The sequence below is a fragment of the Xenopus laevis genome, chromosome 4L (assembly GCF_017654675.1).
Source record: "Xenopus laevis strain J_2021 chromosome 4L, Xenopus_laevis_v10.1, whole genome shotgun sequence".
NCBI lineage: Eukaryota > Metazoa > Chordata > Amphibia > Anura > Pipidae > Xenopus > Xenopus laevis.
In genome coordinates, this window is record NC_054377.1 from 115,068,680 (window position 1) to 115,089,089 (window position 20,410).

A 20,410-nucleotide genomic window follows, 5' to 3' on the forward strand; every position below is an offset into this window, starting at 1 on the left:
TTTCAGAGCTTTCTGGATAACGGGTTTATGGATAACTAGTGATGGGCGAATTTGCACCGTTTCGCTTAGCCGAAAAATTAGCGAATTTTGTGTGAAATTTGCGAAGCGGACAAAAATTTGCGAAATGGCGCCCGTTTTTTAGCGAAAATGCACCCGCGTCCAAAAAACATCCATTTTTTGTTGGACGCTCAAATTCACTGCGAATTTGCGCCTGGCAAATGAATTCACCCATCACTATGGATAACAGATCCCATACCTGTATAGGCTATGCCCAGCCAGGACTGAAAACAGCCTGCTGAAATCCCTAGGCCTATATCCACCTCTACCATAAGCAGAATCCTCCTTCTTCATTTGGAATCTGGAAAGGCTGAATTTGGCCCTGTCTGGCACTAGTCTTAAAAAATAATTTACAATAATCGAAAAAATGATTGTATTTGTAGATGTACATTTCTATGTTCAAGGTATACCCCTTTTTATTGTACAGTGCTGCAGAATAAGTCAGTGCTCAACATTTTAATGGCTCCTCGTTTACTCTCAAAAACTAAAACTGTAAACTACTGGACAATATCACACATTATGGCAGTTACTGTACTGTACAGAAGTTTATATCGTGCTTCTTAATAAAACCTCAGTCTTAATAAGGTGTAACACAAGCTAAACTCAGATTCTGGATTTGCATACAGAGAAAAAACTCTAAAAGATGCTAATGTATTGGAATAAAGGTACATTATAACAAACGGCTGCACAAAGAAATCCCATCGAACCTTCCTAAAGTTCCAAAAGTGTTCAGCTGACCTTGCCAAGTAGTATAACATAAATACATGTAATGCAAGTCATCTGGGGTACATCTCTGCTAAAACCAAGGACAGATGGAAAAAGAAAAGGAGCCATAAACAAGAGCTGCAAATGAAAATGTTACCTAAGAAAAACAAGCAGCAGCGTTGCCATATTGCAGTTGCCTAGCTGCAGGAGCAGTGAAAAATGAGATTCACGTACACACATTTCTTGTTGCTAGACAGTCTCTAGAAAATTTCTATGGAAGTGATTTCCAAACAGTACTCCCAGAGCTGGCAACTGGCCTGCAACAACAACTGTGACACAAAGAAGCTACTGCTAACGTAAAGGTATTTAAGGCGCATTTTAACTAGGATTAGCCTGTTCTTAGGCAAGTGCTGATGCTAAATTTACATATACTGTTTGATAAAGGTATGATAAAAATAATTTACACTGACCTTTACTCTTATTTATAGGCTCGTATGTAACTATTTAATTTAAATGCAATTTGTTTGTGTAACAGGTTGAAGGGGAGCTTGAATGATTTCCCTTCTAAAACAGCTGCTGACGGAACACTGTTACATTGTGACCCTCTCTCGGCCGGGCCCTCACAAGGCAGTGGAGGAAAGGTTTAGGAAGCAGAAGAGCAACACTGGTGTTGGAAAGAAAAGTATAGGCACAAGTGGTTCTTAAACAAATAATTATAATTAAATAAACAAATAATTAAGAAATAAAAACCAATTACAAATTGTGTTAGAATATCACTCTCTGCATCATACTAAAAGTTAGTTTAAAGATGAACATCCTTTAACATTGTTCTCCTCTGTTTGTCTGAGCACTAAGCAAAGCAAGGCTGCCCCCTGTGTATGAAAATATAAATGTGGATGCTGATCATAGTACCACACTGAATAAAACACTGTATATGTTTGCAGAAGTATATCACAGCAGCCCCATATTGTATTCAACTTGGTGGCTTCAATAAGGGACAGTTTTAGGATGAGGCTGAAAGTAAATATGCCTGTGATTTTTGTTGAATAATAGCTCTCACAAATGATGAGATGGTTAAAAAAACACAATAGTCAAAGTAGGAGTATAGCTATCAAAATGTATTCAGATACTGCCTATTGCCAACATTCTGCTAGATGTTTCCTGCCTTTGTGAATGAATATGAGAGGCAGCTTACACAAAGGCACAACATGTGCTGAGAGAGGAAGAAAAAAAACAATGATAAAGTGTTGTGTCTGTTAAGGCAGCGTGTCATACACAATCTGTGAATCCAAATAAAGCCATATACAGTTCACTATGTACCGGGAGGTTAAAACTGACCTATGAGTTAAGTTAAATAATGAACTGGAATGAAAGAACATCACATTCTTTATTTAACTCAGAAATATTTTCCATGGTGGTGGTGGGAATATACAGAGGCTATTCTCTAATGCATGGTTAGGACTCATGAATTATGTAATATTTATCATATAAATATTGTTATTTCAGCGAATTTATTCTAATAAAAATATGGTAAGGCGTAGAATGAATATGAATTTGTTTTATTCATTATTACATATGGTTGCTTTCATGAGAGTTTGTTTAGGACAGTCAGTGGCGGAACTACCGGGGGAGCAGGGGGTGCGAGTGGGCCAGGGCCCGCACCCCCTCAGGGTCCCCCGGCAGTCCGCGCGCCGCTGTGCGGCGCATATTCCCAGCCAGTTCCGGGTGTACGGAGGGGGGCGGGGGCCCGGCTGCGCGTCCTGCGCCAGGGCCCGCCCCCTCTAGTTACGCTTCTGACAACAGTGAACCCCAGCCAATGGCTTGGGAGCAACATGTTGTGCCCGTGCTTACAGGGCCCCAAATCAGGTGGTTAGTTTTGAATGCCTGGCGTGGAGGCAAGTTTTGATTGCATAAAAACCAGGTGTACTGTAAAAGGGAGCCTATTCTAGACTGCTAGTCCACATAGGGGCTACCAAATAGCCAATTACAGCCCATAATTGGCACCCCAGGAACTTTTTTCATGCTTATGTTGCTCTCCAACTTTTATTTGGAATTGAATGTGGCTCATGGGTAAAAAAGGTTGGGGACCCCTGGTTTATGATATGGGCAAGCTTTCAACATCAAAGGTTGGTGGTACTTGAATAGTTCCAAAACTAGGCATGTTGTATGAGCCAGCTCTGGCTAATCCTTCTAAACATACAGTAGTAGTTTGGTAAAATCATTATTTTGGTAAGTACTGGTTCTTGAAGTTGCAGACCCAGCATTTCCAACTTCAAGTCCAGAAATATGGATTATAATTACAAAATAAAAAGGACCATTCCTATGATCCTAGGCCCTTACATTATACCGCAGTATCCCAAGCATTATTATTACCAAAAGAAAATATACTATGACATTTTTGTCGCAGAGGCCTATATTAGAAATGGTATATTTTTCAGAGCAGTCATTTTGCAACTTCATGTCTGGTTTGTGCAAAGTTTGGTCAGTGTGACCATTAGAGAACAAGGAACTTTTCTCTTTTCTCTGTGGATGACTTGTATGCCTAAGGGAAGTTGGAGGATTTCCAGATACAAGCCATCTCAGTTTGTTAGAGCTGCTTCTGTACTGCTACATTAATTAAACCAGCTAAAACATGCAACATACCTTATAAAGCCGTAACCTATTAATTTATTTTGCCACTCATTTACTAACAAAGGCACAAGTTTGTATTGGTGAAGTAACCCATAACAACCAAGGCCTTAAGCTTGGGATAGTGTAGTACTGTACAGTTAGACTGATCCGATGAAATCAAATAAGTGCTTTGCCGGAGAGTGTCTATTGGGGCAAAGGGTGTAAATAGTGACACCTACACTGATTCTCTTATATAGGGGATCATTGTCAAGCAGCAGTCATAGGAAAAAGAATTGTGTAATAGCATTCATAGTGCAGCATAATACTGACATTTAGGGAAGAATGATGATCATAACATTTTATACTACTTTGCCAAATTTACAACCCTATTGCACTCGTTGATGCATGATTCTGGGAACAATAGTTCAGCAACAGCTGAAGGGTAATAACAATGGGATTTGCAGAGCCTGTCTTGACTCAGGTGCCAAACTAACATAGAGCAGTTGTCACCGCAGTTACAGCATCAATTGTAAAAAGAGAAAAGTCACTTAAACCTTTACAACAAATTCGTATGTACATTTTCCATGGGGCACGTTGATAAAGGCCAATGATAAAATGAGCACACTGCAAAAGAACAGTGTCAGAAAAGGGCAACTCGTGTTCTCTTCCTTAACATATTATGATCCATTGCTGTGCTTTTCTTGTATGAGTCACATTAGCTCTCAGAAAGTACCGAGTGGAGCTTGAAGATTTGTGATGAACCTTTATTAGGAATTAATCTGACGTTGCAAAGCTCTCTGCATGGGGATGCTGCCAGATCTCATAAACTTCCTTTCTTTGTTTCATAAAAAAGTTGTTTCTGTACCGGAAGGTCGCCAAATGAACCTAAGCTAAAGGGACTTTTTTCCAGGGGTACCTACAAAACAAGCAATGGTCCAGCATGGTTGTGTGCCCACTTGGCAGCACTTATGTTTCTTAAATGTATAATTATTTTACTAAACTAATAATTACTTTAAAATCGGCTGATTCTATAGTTATGCATTCAATTCATTAGTGCTTAAGTGAGCAGTTCCTTGAACAAATTTGTCCATGTATTTTTATAAATCTCGACTAATTCAAATATCTGTGAGTTTTGGCAAAATTCAACTCCTACCAATTAATAAATCTACTCCATGGTGCTATGCGAGAAAAGACATAGGATTAAGGAGGTTCTTGCCCATAGAGTTTACAGTATTATAGAGTGACAATGTTAGAATCTTAGCAAAGGATTTTTTTACTTGCAAAAACATAAAGAATAATGAGCATGCCATTAGAAGGTGGAGCTGATTCATCCAGGAAGAGTCATATTACTTTTAGGTTTCAATAATTTTTATTGAAAAATTTTTCCAGGAAAATAACAATCATCATAATGACATATCATCGATATTAGTAAGATTTTTACATCAACATATAAACTTGACTGTTTTAATCAATGAGACCTTAACAAATATCATTTCCTAACATATAAAGATACATAGATAAAAATATAAAGTTGTCTTCTGTTGAGAGCAATCTATGTTTAATTATCTATTGTAGTTTCTTAAACTTATCTAATGCGTACTTTGCGTATTCTTACGCGTAATACTAAGTTGAATCAAAGAGTGAGAGTTGAAGTAACTTACGCGTTACTCGTTAATTATGCGAAACATTTTATTTTTACACGTATGTTGTTGATGCGTAATGGTCATATTACTTTTAGGTGCATGATCCTCCTAGAGAAGGCTCTTCCATTGAACAAGATAAGCAAAGCCTATGCAGTCTTAAGGTATAAGCAGATTCCTTTGTTTTTACAAGTGTTACACACATATTTCACTGAAAGGAAGGAAGTTGTAATGTAACCCAACCATTACTCCATAATTTAAAGCAGATCAAAGCCAACAAAACAGATGAGTGCAAACAGGTAATTGAGACATAGGCTTTTGCTGAACGGACAGGATTGGCACTATGTATACTGTATAATATCTACAAATTTATGTATAGTGCTTGATCAGCCGTCATCTATGGGAGAGAGGCTTGCCTCTTTCTTCCAAAACAAGTATCATTTCTTTATGACACCTAAGGCAGACGTATCTTGGGTCAAAGCATGACTTGCTAATGCACCATAAAAGAGAAGATGCAGATCCATTTATGATGCATATTTAATCATTTACAATATGCTTTTTTTGCCCTGGTGTTCTCAACATTTTTTTTCTGTGTTATACAAGTATATTGTGTGCTGTACTTTACTGTGAACTCCAGCTGCCTGTTAGGGCAACAACCCCCATATACTCTATAAAGCACACAGATTTTGCCCAGGTACAGTAACCCAAATGCTTCCTGATCATTGATTGCTATAAGTGACCAAACTTGTAGCAAACATTGAACTTTTTATTACAAAACCCCAGAAGAATTTTAGAAATGCATATTATTCTTTAAGCAAAAGGCGGAAGAGTTAGTTATAACATTATAAAAATAAATTGTTCGCTTGAGACATACATTATTGTGCAAAAAAAAAAATGTAATGAATTTTTATTTTTAGTCAGGTTTCTTTAGGGTAGGAAAGTTTGTGCAATAACATCTAAAGGGTGTGTAGCTAGTACTGGCAACATGCAGCCAATCAGAGCATTAGAATGGATGGACTAGCCTGTAATTGTCTAAACCATTTGAACACTGGCCTCGAGTTGTCCCATTTATCTGTTTATTGCATTAAGTAACCTCAAAAATTATGAAATACACCTACTCTATACATTCAACTCATACTGTATTCTGCAGTCCTGTAGATACACAATAGTATCCCAGCCTTCTAGGATGCTGAAAGTTATTGGTTAACATTTTGACAGCTACTAGGCTCTCTGTGTCTGGCCCACAGCATGCATGTTGAACAAACAGTCATCCAATAACTGAGAACTACCAGTCCCAGCATCCCATGGTAGCTAAATCAGGATGTGTTTTAGGAAGAGGAGGTAGATATTGAGCAGCAAATTTTGGCTCTCCACCACTGTTTATGTATCACCTTCCAGTATCCTCTGAAAGTAACTGACAATGAGGAGTGCTCAATTCATAGTACTAAATACATGCCATGCACTAGCAATATTGTTCTATGGCACAATATAGAGATAGTTGTACTTAGTTTACTTGCACCAAGAAATAGCATGTACTGTATTGCTTTAAGAACTCTGTACTGTTTCCACAATTCAATTGCGGTATCTTGTATAAGCAACTTATGCTGCACAAATTACTCTGTGTTCCGTCATCAGACCACGCTGGTGCCTTACCAAGGCTGTCTATATATAAAGTCAGATTTGCAGAAGTGAAACTACAGCACACAGCTTAGTAGCTCAGCAAGGGGCACTGTTTATTGCTATAGCCACGTAACCACAGCAGCGCTACTTTTGCTGACGCTAATACAGATATTGTTTTTGCATTTATGCAGATAACCATGTTCTTTCCCAAAGACTTTCAAGCCCATGTTCTACCACTCTAAAGTCGAGTCTGTTACTAGCACAGTTCAGTTGTGGATAAGGCTCTACTGACTCCAGTCATAAAACTGGGAGCTTCACTAAGTCAAGAGTTATACAACAAGTCAGGGCTTTGCCTACAAAGGTTTTCTACAGTATATCTAAAGCATATTTGGTTTCTTAGTAAGTTTATATCACACAGATATCCATACGAGTTAACCCTTTGGCTGTCACACCCACCCAAGTGACACTCATTATTCTACAAGAAGTTATTCTGTAAAAAGTATTGTGCAGATAATTCTAATTATTTTTAAGGGAAAGTAATGATTAAATAAAAACAAAGTCTTATTCTGCAATGTGCTCTCCAACACATACACACATGTATGCAGTTTGGGAACCCCTTTTATACTGCCATATAACAGTACCTATTACCTATCCCATAAATGTAAGTGACTACACTACCTATGGATATGAAGGTAGTTATTATATAGGTTACAAGAGAGCTTTCAACACCTTTGGTGGAGTTATGGAGGAAGCCCTGGACTGATTCACTGTGTCTTTGTATCTCTGACCTAAACAGGGTTTGGGTAATCCCAACACACTGGGCACATTTCAAAATATTATGGAGATAGCTTTGATGAAGAAGATTAAGCTTGGGCAACACTATGTGCCCACTCAATGGCACAGGGAAACAATTTTGGCTTCAAGCCCTAATCCCTGCACATGTTTGTGTGTTCTACGTTTGCATTGCATTCTTCTATTATTTTTGTATGCTCTTGGCCAACTTTGATACATTGCAAAAGCTGTTTAGTCAAAACCAAACTCGTTGATCAAGATGGTAGCCGCCTGAAGCATCTGCAGCAAGCTAGCAACAACTCAACTTTCCAATACAGCTCACTGGGTGTTTTCAACCAGTCACTGTAAAAATTGACATTTACAAATAAACTACACAAATCGATGGCCGACCAAAGTTTCTGATCAGGGTATCAGCACAATTGCTGTTTACCTAACATTTACCTATTAGGTTTCACGTATTTTTTACAGGCCATTAATATTGATAAAGGCATGCTTTGTACATAGCAGAAATTGTAAGCATCCCTTGCAGCATTTCGTTCATGGGTTTGACGTCAGTGGTTTAAATTTAGAAACCTTGTTTTTCAGGTTTCATAGTCGCATATTATGAACCCCTTCTGGCAGCAGGACAAGAGATCTATTGTGTAAATGACAGCCAGAGCTGCAGGGGATTTACAAAGATTACCCACAAAAGTTATACAAGATAGATGATAGATAGATGATAGATAGATAGATAGATAGATGATAGATAGATAGATAGATAGATAGATAGATAGATAGATAGATAGATAGATAGATAGATAGATAGATTAGCAGTAAAGACAATGTAGGTGTGCATATATATAAATAGAATGTTAGACTGGCCTATATGCTAGGTTTTCTAAAATTGATGGTTACCTTAGTTTCTTGGCACACTGCAGTAGGCTACAAGACACAGTAGACAAGCAGCTATTTGCTTTATGTTACAGTGTGGTTCTTACACACTGTATTCTTTGCTTTGAAAGGAACAAATTGTCCCACTTGGGTGCCAACCCTCTGGTTAATATACACACTTAATTAAGTGAAAGGTGTATTGCCAGTGTATGGGCTAAACAAAAGTACATATGGGGGTATATCTGCAACAATATGTGATATATAGTAAAAAAAAATATATATATATATATATATATATATATATATATATATATATATATATATATTCGTATTTTATAAAAATGTCTTTACCCCATCTAAAAACCATGTCCTGTAAGGCTACACATTTATTGTTATTGCTACTTTTTATCTTTCATCTTTCTATTCAGACACTCTCCGATTTATATTCCAGTCTCTCAGCTCATGGTTGCTAAGGTAATTTGGACCCTCGTAACCAGAAACTACAGACTGGAGAGCTGCTGAATAAAAAGCAAAATAACTCAAAAAACACAAAATATCTCTCTATATCATACTAAAAGTTAATTTAAAGGTGAACAACCCCTTTAACTTCTATCATGTTACATACAGTGATCTATTTGCGACTTTTTATTTACATTGTTCAGCTTTTGAAATTATTTAGTTCCTTTTTAGCCTCTATGCAGTATGCATCAGAGACACTGACCCCAGACAAACAAACAGTTCATTATCTTTGAGGTTACTAAATGTTAATTTTATGTTGAGCTGTCCTTATGTTTAGCCCTAACATATATCTGTTGATAATCAACCTAGACTTTGCAAAAGGCAACCCGTGGTGCATGGTAAAGGTGCTCACACTTTCTTTTCTCCAATATCCCCTGTGTATGTGTATACTCTGCTTAACAAAGAAACGTTTACTCAAAAACACTGCAGCTTCATTGCCTAGCAAACCTGAGCCAGATCAGTGCTAGAAATAACTGCACAAGTGTGTAATCTTCAGTATATAAAACATCCCTGTCTGTTTTTCTGATGGCAGTGTTTGTCTCCCCATATCCCCCATACTCAGGTTGAATAATAAAGCATAATTATACACATATATTGTATGTAGTTGTAAGGAATACAAGTGGTACGGAACAGACTAGACTTTAAACTGATGTACTGAGCACAGAGATGATACCTGTTAGAGCTTACAGATGATATCAGGCAGCTGTAAAGTTTCTTAAACCTTTAATGGGCTCTGAGAAGATATTAAAATTATGAGATTATTAGATTAGCTGTAAAGCAAAGTATACTAAAATAGGGGAAAATAAGTCTGTGGATAAGATTAACATTATTCTTGTATATAATTCCCGTTTATGCCATCCATTGCGCCATCAAAGCAGTACAGGTTTCCTAATGCTTTATATATGCTTTATAATGCTTTATAATGCTGTGAGATACAAATACAATACATAACAAAAGGAGGATTCCCCATTCTTCGTATGCCTGCAGAAATTGTCAGTGGCAGATCTATCTATCACTCTTCTGCCTGCTGAAACTCATAAACAAGGATTGTCCTAGAATAAAAGTGTTTTTTGGATACTTTGTTTGCCTTTTTTTCATACAGCTCAAAGAAGAATAAGTATGTTGAGAAGGTGAATAATGTGCAGGAAAGGAGAGCGTTCTTAATTGCTTTTCACTGTAGTTGCCAGGAGGCAGGGAGAAGCAGCACTTCTAACACACAGCCCCAGACACAGACGTCAGCACTAGAGATTTACCAAACTGCCAGGAACTGGCTCAGCCAATAGCAGAGGAGGAAGGAGGGGGTGCCTAAGCCCGGCCCCAGCTTGGGTGCATATAAAGTTGAACCTCAGCAGCACACTATAGAGAGAAATCATCTTAGCTCTCTTACTAGCATCACTGACTAATCCAGAACAAGCAGAATCGAGCACAGGGACTTATACAAATCCTTGGAGGGAAATTATGCAGAGCGCAATGTTTCTTGCCATCCAGCACAACTGCGGACCAGTAGAACGCTCCTCTTCTGGAGGCTGCCAGAAAAACGAGGAGAAGAGAGGGAAGATGAAGAAAACAATGTAAGTTTATATACAAGTAACTGTCAGTCTGTATACAGAGCAGAGGGCATGGGCTTTCCTTGGGACCAGTTGCATTCTCTGTGGCTAGCATTCCTAAAAGCCAATGCCACTGGAATTAATTAGAGAATCAAGTAACTTTTGTTAAATATCTTCTGATATACATATCCTCCTAGGCATTAGTGAGATACACAGTGATATTTATATTGCATCCAGGTCCCAGTGCAACTTTTTTAGGGCAATTTGCAATGCATCTACTTGTAGTTCTTATCTAGAAATCCTCATGCATCAATGAAAACGAATAAACAATGCCTATTAACATTGGTTTATTACAGTATATATTTGTTGTTATTTAAATATGGGAGATGCAAAAAGTATTGCTAGTAGAAAAGTAAATGCCACCCCATTCATAGGTATAGTCAGTCAGTCTCTGTGAATAAGTCATTCCTGAGCACTACAGTAATGGGGTGATCTCATAAAATCCACATACGTTACACAGCTGGGAGAAGCAACTGAACTAGCCTCAGATGTTTCCTAAAAATAACTAGCCACAACGAGTAATAACTAGTCATACTAAGCATGACGCATTTAGAAGAAAGATTAGGTCGTGTAAGATAATGTTTAACAAAGATATACAGATTAAGGTAATAAATATCTATATAAGCCCCTCTTATCTAAGCCTTTATATACCCATCATTTGAATCTTCGTCAGGCTGAGGATTGCAGCAATCAAACCGAAGCATTTATGTCACTGCTTTTATTTTAATAACTCATAAGGAACCTTGATCCAAATATAGAAACGTTAATTGTTAACTGCTCCCTAGGGGAGTGAACGGCCGCCCTGACACAGATGGTATTGTACTTTGCTCAGAAGTTCAGCTATAAATACTTGCAGCAGATCAAAAGTCTTCCTTAAACAACAGGCGATTAGCCTTTAAAAAGAAACAGACTAAAGGTCACAAGATCTTTGCTAGCTGCAGAACTAATTGGCTAGCCTGGGATTAACCCTTTTTACAGCTGAATGGCTGAATGTTTCCCATAGGCAATTTCCAAGCAACAAGGTTTATGCTTTTTCTTTTCAGTCTGAAAATTGCAAATTGAAAAATTGCACTTTGGCATTTAAAGAGTTTTATTAACAAGATTATCTTTTCCTTTTTCCAGTTTAAAAGATTGGAAGACCCGTCTGAGCTACTTCCTGCAGAATTCTCAGAACACCAATGGGTCCCCAACAGCCCAGAACAAAAGAGGCAAAAAGAACGCCTATTGCAGGTACAGGAACTACAGAATGATTCTCTCTCACTACCTGAATGCTATGTTTTTATTTGTAAAGCAATGGGAAGCTGAGCAGTAGTATTCATGATACCTGTCTTTCTTTCAGGCCCAGTCCAGAGGAAGCCAAAAGTTGGTCAGAAACCTTTGATGATCTTCTTGCCAGCAAATGTAAGTTATTATAGAAAGCAACTTTGGGCATAGCAGAATAAATCTAGACAATAATAGAAATCAGTATTTACAAAGCAAAATGTTTTCCTTAAATCAGTGTGCCATACATATATAGGGTGTGTATAAATATCTATACCACAACCTAGGTACAGAAAAAAGTATAGCATATAAACCCACAAGAGATGGCACCCAAACATTTATGTTCCAGAATGAGGGCTCTACTTATTATCTTGAAATTTTGAGTGTACCGTCTCATGTGCTTCTTGATTTAGAATGATTTAGATATTCAGATCTGCCATGAAAGGAATCAGGGATTAGTCTTAAAATAGAAAAGTAAAATAAAACTTTATATTGGGACTTAAGTTTGATGTTCATTATCATTACTGGAAAAAGTAATTAACACATTTCCCTCTCTCTTTTGTTATTAGATGGCGTAGCAGCATTCAGAGCCTTTTTAAAATCTGAGTTCAGTGAAGAGAATATTGAGTTCTGGCTGGCCTGTGAAGATTTTAAGAAGACCAAATCCCCACACAAGCTCACAACAAAGGCCAAGAAGATTTATGATGAATTCATTGAAAAGGAAGCCCCCAAAGAGGTAAGCATCAGTATACCAGAGCCATTCCCCCAATACAGTCATTGCTTAGTGAATAAGATATCAGACTAGTATGAGTCATGTAGTCATTTGTTTGCATGGTTTAAGAACTCTTTTGACAACACAATTGCAGTGTTCTTTAAATAGCATTTTAATATAATGGTGATGAAAGCACTGTGTACATAACTTATATCACCTGTGGGTGCAGCCTCAGTGCACTATTCAAACACTGGAACTGAAACACTGGTTCTTTTAAAGAAGCAGAACTCACAAAAGAGCATACTGTGATTTTTCTAGAGCCTGGCCAAGTCTTCTCATAATATACATATTTAAAAAGTAAAGTGGAGATATGTTTTATAGCTTTGTTATTGTGCATTAACATATAGAGAAATTCATACCTTTTTTTGTGTCTTCCTTGCAGATTAACATAGACTTTCAAACTCGGGAAAACATTATCCAAACCATACAGGAACCTTCACTCTCCTGCTTCTGTGCTGCCCAGAAACGGGTGTACAGTTTAATGGAGAACAATTCATACCCACGCTTCCTTCAGTCGGAATTCTACCAGGAATTGTGCCAGACAGTGTCACAGATGTCCAAAGAGCCCCAGGCAACATGAAAACACAGTTGAAGAAGAGCAAAGAATATTCATTGGACTTGCACCAAAGTCCTTAGAAGAAACCAATCCTTTGAGGTCTTTGGCCTTAAAGACTCTGTGAGTCAGCATCATCGAAAATGAGATTTGGCTGTTGACTCCAAGGAAAGGTCATACAGAAAATAAAGTGACTGGTGAATATGGAGAGGCAGAAGGACTGTTTCAGGCATGGACAATGTTATGGTGATGGGCACTGAAATCCATCTACTACAGTGGGAGTTCAAGTACTGCCCAAGGAGATTAAAGGGCCGTCCAAGTTGTTTCTGGACATTATAAAAGAATAATCATCTGCTAAAATAAGTCTTGAATCAGACATGGGAGGTTACCACATGATTTTGAGAAATTTCAGATTTGTAGAAGTGACTCTAAAGCAGTTTTGTTTTTATTTTTAACATTCACTGTGCAAATAATTCTGCTGTAGATAATATGATATTGGCAGACCTGGCTATTGCACATGAAACCTGCATTTTACCAGGTGGGAAGTTTTTAATGGTTAAAGAGGTGCCAGTGAGCGAATAAACCTGTGTATTGATGAGCAGCACCCATAAGACTGCAGGTTTCCAGTACATTACAGAAATCCAATTGTGTGACTATGTGATAACTGATACCCTATTCATGCATCACAATCAATTCACTATCAGAGATCCACCTGAATTTTTTGCAGTCATCAACTGTACAGTGCGTTCACTGTTAAAAACAAACAGCACATGGTGTGTATTTATTATGTATAAAAAGCTGTGTATGTATTTGTTAAAATCGTGTATGAGTATGTATGGGAGGTTTGTATAACAGAGCAGCCGGGCTCTAAATATTGTCAGACTCTGCCTTGAAGGCAGTTAAACTTCAGTGAAGTTGTTGTAATATATTGATCTTAATTATGAATAAATTATTTTTCCTAGTATTATTGCATCTGTTTTGTTTTTACAATTGCAGATAAAAAATTCTAACTGAATTACATAACATGGACTCTGTAGGCAGAGGGCTTCAGAGTTTAAGGGTTCGGGACCCCCTTTTGCAGTTAAACATTTGCTCAGGCCCCCACTTAACTCATAATATGGAAGTAACAGTCATGAATCTATAGTTCAAGGCATATACAACATAATATATAATATTAAAGCTTAAGTATTATCCTAACTGGCCTCAAAGCCATACATGCCTTTAATTGGTTTGGGCCAACATTGGAGAGGCAGCCTCACTTTTGAGTGAGTGAGGTCCATCTAATGCATGGCTATAACTAATTAAACCTGCTCAGAGAGGGGTACCTGACTAAGCAGAACAGTGTGGCCGTACAGAGGCTGTTTTGTAAAAAAAAAAAAAATCTGCATAACTTAAGTCTACTAAAAAATCATGTAAACATTAAATAAACCCAGCAGGCTAATTTTGCTTCCAATAAGGGTTAATTATATCTTAGTTTGGATCAAGTACAAGGTACTGTTTTATTATTACAGAGAATAAGAAAAACATTCTTTAAAATTTGGATTATTTCGATAAAATTAAGCCTACGGGAGGCGGTCATTTCTTTCTGGATAACGGGTTCCTGAATAATGGATCCCATACCTGTAATACAAATATCAAGCAGTTTTGCCTTGCACTGGTAAAACTGCTGTGTTTGCTTCAACAACACTACTATTAATATTAAACTAGTAATATTCCAACAATTAAAATTTGAGTTTTTTATTAATATAATATTCTGCTGTGTAGCAATGGGGGCAGCCATTCAGAGGCGAAAAGGCTCAGGTAATACAGCAGATAGCATATAAACTCTGTTGAACATAATGGTGTTATCTGCTATTTATCCTATGCCATATAGCCTTTTTTCAATTTCCGCCATTGCTACACAGCAGCTTGTTTATATGAACTACAGTTGAGTTTCTGAAGCAAACAGATCAGTTTTACCAGTGCAGGGCAACACTGTTCCTTTAATCAGCTGCCTTGTCTTACATTGTTTCAATAGTCGGAACCAACAGGGCACAGAATATAGAGAGACAGACAAACACTGCTTTCAATAGCAATATGCAAATAACTTTAAAAAAACATATAATGAATGTATATTGCAAAGTTGCTTAGAATTATGTTTTCTTTTATTAGGCAAAAACGTATTTTAATAGATTCAATGCTAATTATTTTCGCTTTAATTAACCAATGATGTCAGCAATTGTTCCCAGCCTATTTTAGTAGTAGCTGTAAATTATAAATATATATGTATGTAATTAAAGAGGGTGAGGCTTATCTATGTCAAAGGTAAATAAGTCTGAATATTAAATTCAGGTCACAGGTTCAGCTTATCTATGAGCAATAATGATGCCTTTCTAACTGCATGAATGAAAGCTAGAACAGGGCAAAACATCAAGATGTGAAGTTAGCAGGGCTCATCTTTCAAGTTTTGACCACACTTGGACCCTTTTGTTGGCCAAAATGTTTCTTAAATTGCATGTCTTAACTTTCCCAACATGTGGATGGCAAAGGGGGCAGGGCTTATCTGAAATGAGGGCTTTTGGGCAGATCAGGGGCCTAATTGGACATGTGAACAGATTTGTTTGGCATCTATGCACTGCATTCCTTTAAAAATCATGAAAAACAGATTTTCAAAAATAGAATTCCTACTTACAGATGTTGCAGAATGACTGGGAACTTTTTGCTTAACTGTGTCTGTTACATAATCCAGATACAGACAGACTTTTAGCACTTTAAGTTGAGCCAGGGACTGTTCCAATTGTCCTCTCGAAGTCAGGAAATTCGTGAACTTCCAGAGAAATTTGTGAAACTGCGAAAAATTCGCCAAAAGCAAATTCCGACACCGGCGTCAAAATTTTTTGGATGCCAGCGACAATTTCGATGCTGGCGACAATTCCGATGCCGGCAACAATTTGACGCACATTAAAGTCAACGGGCGCCTTTAATTGTCGTAGGTGAGGGCAAAACGTGGAAATTCACAGCAAATTCGCTCATGGTGAATAAATTCGCCCATCACTAATAATTATAATAAACTGTAAGGGCAGGGCCCCTCCTGCCATGAACCAAGGTGAGAAACCTGCCGTAGATGGCAATGAGTGACCGATTACAAGGGGAGACCAAAAGCCACCTCTTGTAACTTTTTAACCAAGAAATTCAGCTCCGCTAGTGCAGAAAGCCCCATAGAGCTCATTGCATTATTGATGCTAACCTTCTTTGATCTGCTTTAATTCTGAAATTTTTAAACACAGAGCAGGAGAGGGGCGGTATCGGGGTTGCTTCCTAAGGCGATAGCAGCCCCAGGATTATCCCTGTTTAAAGGGATGGTTCACCTTCAAATTTAAATTAGTATGTTATAGAATGGTCAATTTTAAGCAACTTTTCAATTAATTTTCATAATTTTTTTATCTATTGTTTTTGAATTACTGCTGCCATCTTCTGACTCTTTCTAGCTTTCAAATGGGGGTCACTGACCCCATCTAAAAACAAATGCTCTGTAAGGCTACACATTTATTGTTATTGCTACTTTTTATTACTCATCTTTCTATTTAGACCCTCTCCTATTCATATTTCAGTCTCTAATTCCAATCAACGCGTGGTTGGTAAGGTAATTTGGACCTTAGCAACCAGACTGCTGAAATGGCAAACTGAAGAGCTGCAGAATAAAAATCTAAATAACTTGAAAATCACAAATAATAATAAATGAAAGCCAATTGCAAATTGTCTCAGAATATCACTCTCTGCATCATGCTAAAAGTTTTTGTTAATGGTGAACAGCCCCTTTAAGGGTCAATGCTTAGACCACATGCTTTTGAATATATACAATATAGAATAAGCAACACTCAAATGACATATAAGATATAGAACTAACATTCCTGTCATTAAAGACTGCCTGCCTCACACCTAAATGCTCCTCAGTGCTCATTGTGTCAGATAGAGGCCCCTTTGCTCACTAACCTGGCAGCTTCCAGTAACAGTGTGTATAGTATATATATATATATATGTGTGTGTGCAATTAGGAAGAGATGAATTGTGCTTATAAACCTTTACGCATTTAAGTACATGAAGTGGCCTAGGAAAACCAGTGACTGAACCAGTAACTGAAGTCATTACTGGAAAGTGTGTTATGGAAAATGAGCAGTGCTTTATGCCAGCAATAGCCTGCAAGCCAGACACAGTATATTTTCTGTGACAGCGGTGTTATATCCATTTGTACAATAAGCACAGACATGTTAAAGGAAACATCGGATGGATGAAATGATAGCAGCAATTCAGATTTCTGTGTAGGTCTCAGTTTAGTGCAAGAATTCAGAACAAATGGAGATAATTCTTAATTAAAACAATAGGCCAAAAGTATGCTCTGCACAAGCCCTATTTATTCAGCTGAAGTTGAAAAGAGCCATATACTGCTGCTTTAACTCTATCATCTTCTTTGTCTCAAGTAAAAAAAATCAATCTTCATTAAAGAATGAGGTCATCTGTGATATAATGTGAAATAGTGTGACCACATAGTCACCCAGCAATCAAACAATGGTCTGATACCTAATTCCTTGTTCAAATATGGGCCTTTGATATTGTACCGAATTAAATAAAATCTGTATTGTAATACAGTGGGGTTGGGATTTTGGTGCTATAACAGATGCCTGTTTCTCTTTGTGCTTGTTATCCTCATAATACAAATACAAGAGTCCTCTGCACTCAACCCATTATCAATATATTTAAGACATTGAGTATTTTTTGTGCATAAAGCTAACAAAAAATGCCTAACCCTTTAAAAAAAAACAGGGATTTTGTCCATGTATTGCAATATATTTAAGGTGGCCAACTATTTGACGCGCATTAAAGGATAACAAAAAAGGGAAAGTTGTGCTCAGCACTAATTTTTAAAACCATTAGGCGGGGGTGCAATGAGGCTGTGACCACAAAATAACAGCTATAGTCAGGTGATCCCACTGGTGTCTAATAAAAAGGCAGCCAAGTTTGGGAGTTTTACTTTGAAAGCAGCAAGTAAGTTGCAGGTAAAACTTAGTCCCTTTGTAAAATGTATAATGAAGCAATAGAATTCTTAATAAATCAGATGAAAATTAAGCGTAGGACTGGCCAGATATGGGATGACTTTGACGTAGTTGACCAGCTTAAATATATTGCAATAGATGGACAAACAATCCCTGTTTTGTTTAAAGGGTAAGGCATTTTTCAGTAGCAGTATGCACAAAATGTCTCTGTCTTAAATATATTGATAATGGGTGCTGAGTATCTCCTGTATTTGTCTATGTAATGTCTGACCAGCACACACCTCACAACATTTGAAAAATACAAAGAGGGACAAAAAGGTCTGCAGCAAAAATGTTTTTGACCACGCCCATTTTATGGTCACACCCCGTAAATACCACATCCATTTTACTAATTTTTTTCTGCTCTCAGAACAGGGATCAACAGTCCCCCTTTAATAGGTATAGAAAGAAGTAGGGATGGGCGAATTTGACCCGTTTCGTTTCAACAAAAATTTGCCCATCCCTAGAAAGAAGGCATTTAAAGCAGTCACCTCTCTATATGACAGTGACCTCCCTCTTTTACTCTACAGCTGTTAATCTTTTTAAGTTTTAAGTTTTTTATTTATGTTTCCTCACTGCAGTGTTTGTCCTCCCTTTCGGTATTGTAAAAAAAAGTGACGTGTATACAAATGAATAAACATATATAAATACAGTTATGTATATATTTGCATATTTCTATTTATATACTCCAGATGGGAAAAATACACTCATTTGTATATAAATATACTCAAAAACTTTTTCTAAGTACTAAGTGTTAAGTGCTAAGAGACAAACGAAGAAAGTTCCTGCCTCCCAGAGCTTGCAGTCAATACATTGGGCCTACAGGGTGGAAGACTGTAGTGTAGAACAGGAAAATACCAGTCGTGTATGTTCTTGTTTCTCGCTTAGCAAGAATGTTTACGAATGCAGAACTCATTGCACAAGTGCAGAATCATTGGTTCAACGCGGGGTGTGACTTAATAGGAAATGACTCAGGCTGATAAGAGAAATATGGACCGCCAAATACGTGAACATGCATGGGAAGTGCTGGGTTCTCTTTCCAGTGTATGTCATTACCCTCAGGCTGGTGTCTGTCAGATGATTGGCGTTTGTTAAAATGGTGCAAGATTTAGGCTGAGTATAGAATTAGACAGAGATTTTTAGCTATCAGAATGGAACTTCTTTATCATCTGCTAAAGGATGCAAAGGCAGCATTTTTAGGTATTAGTCAACAGGAACAGTTTATTTTACATTTACATCCTTCTTATGTTTCAGCACAAATAATGTTTAGCCAGTTAGACATCTACAGTATACACCTGGACATGGAATAGAGTCTATGCAATTTCAGGTGCAATTTGGCATGTTTTTACCCACAATGCAGCATTGTTTCCCACAATTCCAGAGTCCAGATGCATTGTGGCAAAGTGCAGAGCGAGCACAGAATGAGTTAATATTAAAACCTGTCTTCTTCATAGTTGACTGATGCACTTGTAGGCAGTATGTCAGAAGAAAGTGATACGTGGCTGATATTGAGTGCCACTGATGAAGTTGTGAAACTATAACCCACAGTATTACCCCTGCAAGTATGACTACAAGAAGTGTCATTTACCCATGATTTGTACTCACAATTCCATCACCATTGCTGCTGCATGCTGTTTTGCACCCATTGCAATTGTTACCAATATGTTAAAGCAGACACATTTGTGGGTGCATATTTTTTTTTAAATGGTTGTTGTGAAAATTGATGGACAACTGAGAATTAAGATGTCTGGAGTGTTAACAGGGTGTGATATTTACTATGCAAGTCTGTTTCTTCTATTGATGTTATCCGATCGGAAATCCGATATGATGTTTGTGATAGGGTTCCACCAAATCCGGGATTCAGTTCAGGATTGGGCCTTTTCTAGCAGGATTTAGATTCGGTCGAATCCAGACGCCTGGTTGAACTCATTTTTTTTCTCTTTGATCTTTTCTGTCCCTAATATTAGAATATGCAAATTATGGTTCAGATTTGGTTCGGTATTCAGCATCATCTTTCACAAAGGATTTCGGATTTGGCCGAATCCCAAAATATTGGATTCGGTGCATCCCTAATTCAGGGTATCAGTTGATATAGGGTTCCCCAGCATCTATGCTCTTTTGAGCACAATTCATCAGAGCAGATTAAATGGACACAATGGCAACTACACAGATGTGCCATGAGTGTGTTATACACAAGCACCATTAATGACAATATGCGCAACCTTTTGCATCCATTTTATTATAAATAAGGCTAAGGTGTACAGTTGTCACAGATGCTATAAATAAGTGCAAACAAAGAGGTCCCATGGTTCAAATAGCTAAATATTTCACAATGT

The 20,410-nt window shown here is 37.5% G+C and overlaps 1 protein-coding gene across 1 annotated transcript; it reads left to right on the forward strand.

Annotated features, from left to right (window-relative positions):
- The first annotated feature begins 10,171 nt into the window (after positions 1–10,171).
- rgs2.L (regulator of G-protein signaling 2 L homeolog) lies at positions 10,172–13,969 on the forward strand. The gene is given in 5 exon segments (NM_001095045.2): positions 10,172–10,384; positions 11,543–11,650; positions 11,760–11,821; positions 12,250–12,416; positions 12,835–13,969. Coding segments are annotated over 5 exon segments (648 nt in total). The 5' UTR covers positions 10,172–10,271; the 3' UTR covers positions 13,033–13,969.
- Positions 13,970–20,410: the final 6,441 nt, after the last annotated feature.